Here is a 6,716-nt window from a genome sequence, read left to right as displayed (position 1 = left end):
AAGTTCAAGGCCAGGCAGGGCTAGTGAAACCTGACTTAAAAACAGACTGCTCTAGGTTTATCAATTTACAGGAAATACAGAGAATGGAACCTTTTTAATTGTACTACATGTACCAGACAAGCCTCCACCAACTGAACTAGATCTCTTGCCCTACCTTATTTTAGAAAGTAAAACTAAATTTAAACTAAGTGTTCATACTAGCATTGACCATCATGTATCTGAACTGGAATCCACCACAGAAACTAAACCTGGGTAAGTTCTCTGAAAGCAAGAATAAGTAATGAGATAGTATTGAAGTATTAATTGAAATGTTAAGAGTACCCCTATGTCCAAGACTAGGGAAATTTGTTTAAAGACTTACTAGTTCACCAGAGAGAAACAATTGTACTGTAAACATGTTTTGACTACTACATACCAAAAAGGGCAAACCAAATTAATGAAATGATAGTACACAGAACCCTTCATATATCATTTATTATATTGTACTTTATACACTGCACTCATCTTCATGTCCCATGCTGATTCTCTATTTCAGTGATGACAATGAAGCCTAAGAGTTGATGACATGCCCAAGATAAACCATCTGCCAAGTCCATCCCAAGTTTATTTCTAAACCTAGATCATTTCCTGATGTTTGGCAGGTTGGCCAATGCCAACTCCCAAGGCAAATAACCATTTGCCAAGAACTTGTTGCAAAGTGGAAATACACAATAAATTCAAACAAGCCTTGCCCTCAGTAAGCATTTTATTGAGATAAAGCATAAAATAGGTTAACACAAAGTGGAAAAAATATCCAAGATGAAAGGCAGTAACACAGGAGTGGGAACATAAATGCTGAAGGAATGGGTAGGACTCAAACTGGCCATAAAGGCACTGTGGTATAATCCAGAACACTATCAAGTACAGGATGGGGGCGTGGGACATTCCTTACTTCTCTTGTGCTATCAGCCACTGATCTCTGTGGCATGTTGCTGATTCTCCAAAATCTGCTCACTAATTAGAGCAAGGAACTAGGTATTTCAAATCAGTCAACTCCACGTTCTCAAGTAGGCCAATGTTTAAGTACGGTGGTTTGTACATCCAATGACTTAGGTCTACACATGGGGAAATTGGCCCCTGCCATTACTAGAAAAAAATTGTACCACCCACTTACTGGGGTGGCTAACAATGTAGTCAAATGTCTCTTGCCATGTAATGTCACATTAACAACAGAAAGCCCAGCTGAAGATGTTGCATACTTTTAGATAGCCAAATTTCACTGTAATATTGCCCTCTCCCCCTTAAAAGGCTGTGGCTCAGTTTTTCCGTTCTTTCCCTGAAAATAAAAGAAGTTTGTCAAAGCCAATTCTTAAGAGCCATTATTTCTGTTCTTTGGACAGGCAAAATAGTGAAATACAATTAGACAGTTCTCTTCTCTTAAACTCACTTAAGTTATCCAAGGAAAGATAACAGGAGCAGTAGAGCAACCTATGGGACAGTAATATTCCTAAGGTGAGGCCTTTAGGATTTTTTCCTTTCTTGCAGGTAGGTAGCTGAAGGATTACTTATAGTTTTTCTTCCTTACCAAGTATTCTTAGTTACTCTGTGACTGGTATCTACCTAGATACCTGACTCAGTATTTTTTTCACTAAGCCTCATTCTATTATATGCCCTTTAGTTAAAATTATACAACATCAATCCTAGATCATCATCATGCCTTATCACAATTCAACTTACATACTGGCAGTTCCAAGGAAGATATTAAACCTGAGCCAATCCATCTACATCTTGATTTCTGACTAGGATTAAATTTTTTTTTGGGGGGGTTGTAGGTACTGGGACTTGAACTCATGTTCTTACTTGGCTTTTTTGCTCAGCACTGGTGCTCTACCACATGGGAGTCACACCTCTACTTCCAACAATTATTTTTTAGATGAAGTTGTGAAAAAAGGGACATCATGTAACTCATTTCTTTAACAACTGTCTCAACTATTTAGAGGCTTATGGCTATATGAACTAATTGCTAACTTCTCATTCCTACAAATTTGCCATGTAATTTGGTTTACATATTAATTTCATTCATATAATACAAAAAGTCTGGTGTATTCCTTCCAGTGTTTTTCAAATTGACCACACAAAAGTGTAACATTTATAAGGATAATCCAATCATCCATCACAAAAAAAAAAAAAAAACCCACTAACCAAAGGGGACAAATTTTTAGGAAGATTTGACTTTACCAGCAAATGCCTACACCAAATGGTCTTTCTTAAGTGCCTGTTAAGAATAATGACCTTTCAGGATGTGCTTTTCTATTTTGAACAACATTAAATTTCTAATCAAAGGCTACTTCCATTTTATATAAGGACCAAACTATACTGAGAATTCTAACCACTTCCAGAACATGGATTAACTAGCTAAACAAAACCCCAAGCACTAGCTTTTAAGTTATATTTAGGCAAAAACTGTGTAACAGAGCAACTACAAAATACCTTTTATTTTTAACTCAACTTGTCAAAGGGGCAGATTAAAGACTTTGGCAAATTTGATTAACAGCACAATGTTATCCAAACTGAGTAATTTATTGCTGGTCTGAGGCTTGCCTTGCTTTACACTGAAATAGAATTTATACTGTCTCCACAAACAGCAGATGTTAATAATGTGTAAAGGGATTTAACAGTGAACCTATTCAATAAGGCAATCATCTTGGTAGCAAACTTTTATTTAAATCTTACATAACTCAAGCTTTATAAAAAGCCAACATAATTGAAAATTGGGTTCTCCCTCTAAAGCCTGAAGTATCCAAAGCTGGAAACAGTTAATTTAAAAAATAAGCAAACAAATAAAACAGTAACTCCTGCAGCAGATCCTGCTGAAATACTTAAAAAAAATCTAAGTGAGCTTCATCTTTACAAAAGTTATTTTAGCTCAAAAGCTATAAAATCAAAGTTATCTCTTAATTCTACAAAGGGAGAGGGTCTGTGACTTCATGCCATCTTTTTAGAACCTCATCTTTTTTTTATATATCAAATTTGGCCACAAATCAAATTCTGTGCCCCTGTTTTCAGGAGAGCCTCTTGCAGAAGAGGCCAAGTATAAACATGGAAGAGTAACTGCCTAAGCAAGTAGGAAAGTGTTCCATAATAGTGTGCAAAGAACTTAAGAGTTCTAGGTTAATCTCTGGAACTTGATCTAGACCTCGATCTTGAACGAGATCTAGACCGGGATCTTGAAGTAGCTCTTTTTGGAGGAGGGGACACGGAACGGGCTTTTGAGGGTGCAACAGGTAGGGGTGAATGGGAACGAGACTGGCTCCTTGATCTGGACTTTGACTTAATATCACCTTTTCCATTTTCTTTGGGGGACCGAGATCGAGAGCGAGATCTGCTTCGGGATTTCTCATACTCATCCTTAGATCTGCTTCGGGAGTGTGAGTGAGAGCCCCGATCGGACTTGGGCTTAGATTTGCTCTTTGATCTCGACTTCCTGCCTTTTGATCGAGACCGTGATCGACCTTTGCTCCGAGACCTGGATCTGGACAAGAAAAGCCAGACTTCTTTTAGTATTTGGTCAGCACATACATATCCTCCATGAACAAGTACAACTGTATTCAGGAGAAAAAAAAAAAAAAGAAGTCCCACCACATTATTTACCGGGAGCGACTTTTTGAGATACTCCGAGATCTACTGCGGCTGCTTCTCCGACTCCTACTTCGTGACCTTCTTCTAGAACGTGATCTATAGAAGAAACACAATGAAATCTTAATCTCCAGAACACGTTCATGCTATTTACCAAACGACCCAAGTCAAGAATATTTGCTTACTACCAAGTCCACTAACCACAACAGCTGTAAAAGACTGTCACCCCCTGCACCCTGAAAAAAAAACCCAAACAAACAAAACTAAGAGTGGCAGGGCACTGGTGCTCACGCCTGTAATCCTAGCTACTTAGGAGGCTGAGACCTGAGGATCATGGTTGGAAGCCAGCCCAGCAGGAAAATCTTTCTCTAAGAAACTACTCAGAACAAAGCAAGAAGCAACACTGTGGCTCAAGGGGCAGAGTGCTAGCATAGAGAGGCTCAGGGACAGCACCCAGACCCTGAGTTCAAAGGGGAGTGTAGGGGGTAGGTGATCTCCAGGAGAATTTAGTAACGAAAAGTATCCTCCTCTGGCCAGTATTTTAACTTACCTGGATCTGCTTCCAGAATAAGACCGCCTATGGCTTGTTCGTGGCTTATCTTCAATAAGCCTAATATTTCTGCCATTTATTTCTGTACCATCCAGTTTATCCAATGCTCGCTTCATGTCTGAGTAGGAGCGAAATTCAATTACACCCTCATTTGTGCGTTCTTTGTGAGCATCTGCATATGTTACTTCCCCTGCTTGCCGCATGAAATCCTAAAACATTAAGACCAGTCAGATTCAGAATCCATCTCACCTTTTAAACATTAGACACACCATGAAGAGACCAAATCTCAGGACATACCTTTAAATCTTGCCAACTACAACGACTAGAAAGATTTTCTACAATAAGTCTGTATTCTGTACGAACAGGTGGTCCATATTTGTCTCTGCCAGAGGTTCTCCGACTGCTGTATCCACCTCCACCACCTTTATCACACGAAGGTAACAATTAGATGCTTTGTAATGACAGGGGTGAGTGTTTGAAAGTTAGTACAAACATATCAACTTTTATTTACTGGAGTAGGACTTTGCTATTATACTGCTAAACCTTTGATACAATTGTGATTTGCCACATATTAAATTAAGGGCAAGTCAAATAGACTAAATGCAACTAGACCTCTCCTACAATCTGTTAGAGAGTGACTGCTCCTTTATTCAATTTACCTCGCTAAGTTTTATTTTACAGAACATTGTAAAATATAAAACTTAACTGATTACATGCATTTCTACATTTTACAAAAATGTTTACTAGTTACACTAAGTACTTACATCACAGTGTGAGGTTTTTGGTGGTGGTTTGGCCACAAAACACGCAAGGTAACAGTCACCTAGTTCAGATTAACCAGTTTTGTCTAACCCTTGGAATCCTCACCATCACCCTGCGTCTAATGGCAAAAGGCTGCTGTCGTCATGGCTTCCGGTAAGGTCAGCCAAAGGGTCATAGGGCAAGGGTCACACAATGTATGGAAAAGCCAAGGCCAATCAGGAAAGGCAGTCATCTTAGCCTCAGTGGACACAGCCTCAGCCCCATTGGTCACTTTCAAATTGAAACATCAAGGACTTGTTAAAAAGTTTGAATTCAACATGCAACAATTTCAACATCAAACATTTAACATAACCAAAATCCCCCCAACCTCCTCCCAATAACATGCCCCGACTAGTTCAAATACAGCATGAAGCTTATTTAGGTTTACTTTGTGGTGTGAGAACCACGTTACTCTAAAATAGCATTTTTCTTCCTCCTCCCCCAACCCAGTGACTCCTAACACCTGCACTTGAAACCCCGCCCCCTGCCCCGCCCCCGCCCCACCTCCTCCCTATCCCGCCCCCAAACTTCCCCATTCCTAGCTAAAGCACTGACAGGTAAGCAAGGAGGAGCAGAGCAAATATCAAAGCCATCACTTGCTTCCGACAAGGGCAGAACCCTTGACAGTGCCAACCGGGGCCTAGCAAGAGCCACCCCCTCCCAAACTTAGCCCCAATCAAACAACCACCACACCCAATCCCCGCGCTCCGGTGTCCCAAGGCTGCCCCGGGCAGACGTGAAGGCGGCGGGGCCCGGACACACCGGGTCAAACGATCCCCGGCCCCCGCACCTGCCCGGGCTGGGAGGCCCCACCCCGCCCGCCCGCGAGCCTGCGCCCGCCCCCCAGGTCCCAAAGACGCGGAGCGCGCGGGGTCGGGACTCACTGCGGCTTCCGTAGCTGTAGCCGTCGCGATCCCGGCGAGGGCCTCGGGCATGCTCCACGATCACGCGCTCCCCGCACAGCTCCTTGCCGTTCAGCTCGTAAACGGCATCGTCGGCGTCTCGGGAGTCCTCGAACTCCACGAAGCCGTACCTGGGGGCGGAGCGCGGCCGGGCACCGACGAGGACGTCGTTAGCCGGCGCCGCGCGCGTGCGCGCCCCCGCCACCCCCGCGCGCTCCCGCGGCGCCGCGCCGCCCGCCATCTTGGAGGCCCTGCCACGCGGCGCCGCGGCCTTGTCCACCTTTCCTCTCCGACAGCCCCCTCCGCCGCCAGGCCGAGGACGCAGGGCGCGGACGTCCCGGCGCGACTCACCCATTTTTGAGATCTACTTCGAGGAGGCGGCCGTAGCCGCTGAAAAAACGCTGGATGTCCTTCTCCCGGACGTTATAACTCAGGCGTCCTATGTAGACGCGCGGCATGTCCGTGGTGGGCGAGGTCCCGAAGGCTAGCTGTCGGACGGCAGACCGCAAGGCAGTAAGCCGCGGTGCGAGTGCGGGGACTGAGAGCCCGAACACGCGCCGCACACCGCACGGGCGGCCGAGTCCAGCCACACAATGGTGCGCGCGCGCGCCAAGGCTACGCTATAAGCGCGACCAGGGGGCGGGGCCGTGCGCGTGACGCAAGCGCGCGGCACGTACTCTCCCGCGTCGCCGCCGAGGTTGGGAGCGACTTTCGAGTTCTCCGCGGGTCGTGTCGGTGGAGCGTGGTGTTTTGGTTTTGTTTTTGTTCTTGTTTTTGTGCTCCCAGGTATTTTTTTCTTGTATCCCTCCGCATCCACCTGTGTAAACATAATAGCTCGTCCAGCCGGC

At 44.5% G+C, this 6,716-nt stretch overlaps 1 protein-coding gene across 2 annotated transcripts; it reads right to left on the bottom strand.

Annotated features, from left to right (window-relative positions):
- Positions 1 to 727: 727 nt before the first annotated feature.
- Positions 728 to 6,477, bottom strand: Srsf6 (serine/arginine-rich splicing factor 6). Of its 2 annotated transcripts, XM_013010859.1 has the most exons (7): positions 6,220 to 6,477; positions 5,851 to 5,999; positions 4,463 to 4,587; positions 4,166 to 4,374; positions 3,631 to 3,714; positions 3,321 to 3,511; positions 728 to 1,315 (listed from the first exon to the last, which is right to left on the bottom strand). In XM_013010859.1, exons 1-7 carry the CDS (start codon positions 6,324 to 6,326, stop codon positions 1,296 to 1,298), a joined length of 885 nt encoding a protein of 294 aa, XP_012866313.1. In that variant the 5' UTR covers positions 6,327 to 6,477; the 3' UTR covers positions 728 to 1,295. The 2 variants fall into 2 exon arrangements, with proteins under 2 accessions (XP_012866313.1, XP_012866312.1); XM_013010858.1 differs by having other exon boundaries at positions 728 to 3,511; positions 6,220 to 6,476.
- Positions 6,478 to 6,716: the final 239 nt, after the last annotated feature.

The sequence above is a fragment of the Dipodomys ordii genome, unplaced genomic scaffold (assembly GCF_000151885.1).
Source record: "Dipodomys ordii isolate 6190 unplaced genomic scaffold, Dord_2.0 Scaffold13, whole genome shotgun sequence".
Taxonomy (NCBI): Eukaryota; Metazoa; Chordata; class Mammalia; order Rodentia; family Heteromyidae; genus Dipodomys; species Dipodomys ordii.
This window is presented reverse-complemented; position numbering and strand designations above follow the sequence as displayed.

Bases quoted from the DNA above. Each gene is read 5' to 3' on its own strand.
- Srsf6 (XM_013010858.1), bottom strand. From the start codon at position 6,326: ATGCCGCGCGTCTACATAGGACGCCTGAGTTATAACGTCCGGGAGAAG. The intron at 4,375-4,462 runs GTATGTCCTGAG...TTAATGTTTTAG, and splicing joins GTAGTTGGCAAGATTTAAAG to GATTTCATGCGGCAAGCAGG. The intron at 3,512-3,630 runs GTAAATAATGTG...TTTCTTGTCCAG, and splicing joins ATCTCAAAAAGTCGCTCCCG to ATCCAGGTCTCGGAGCAAAG.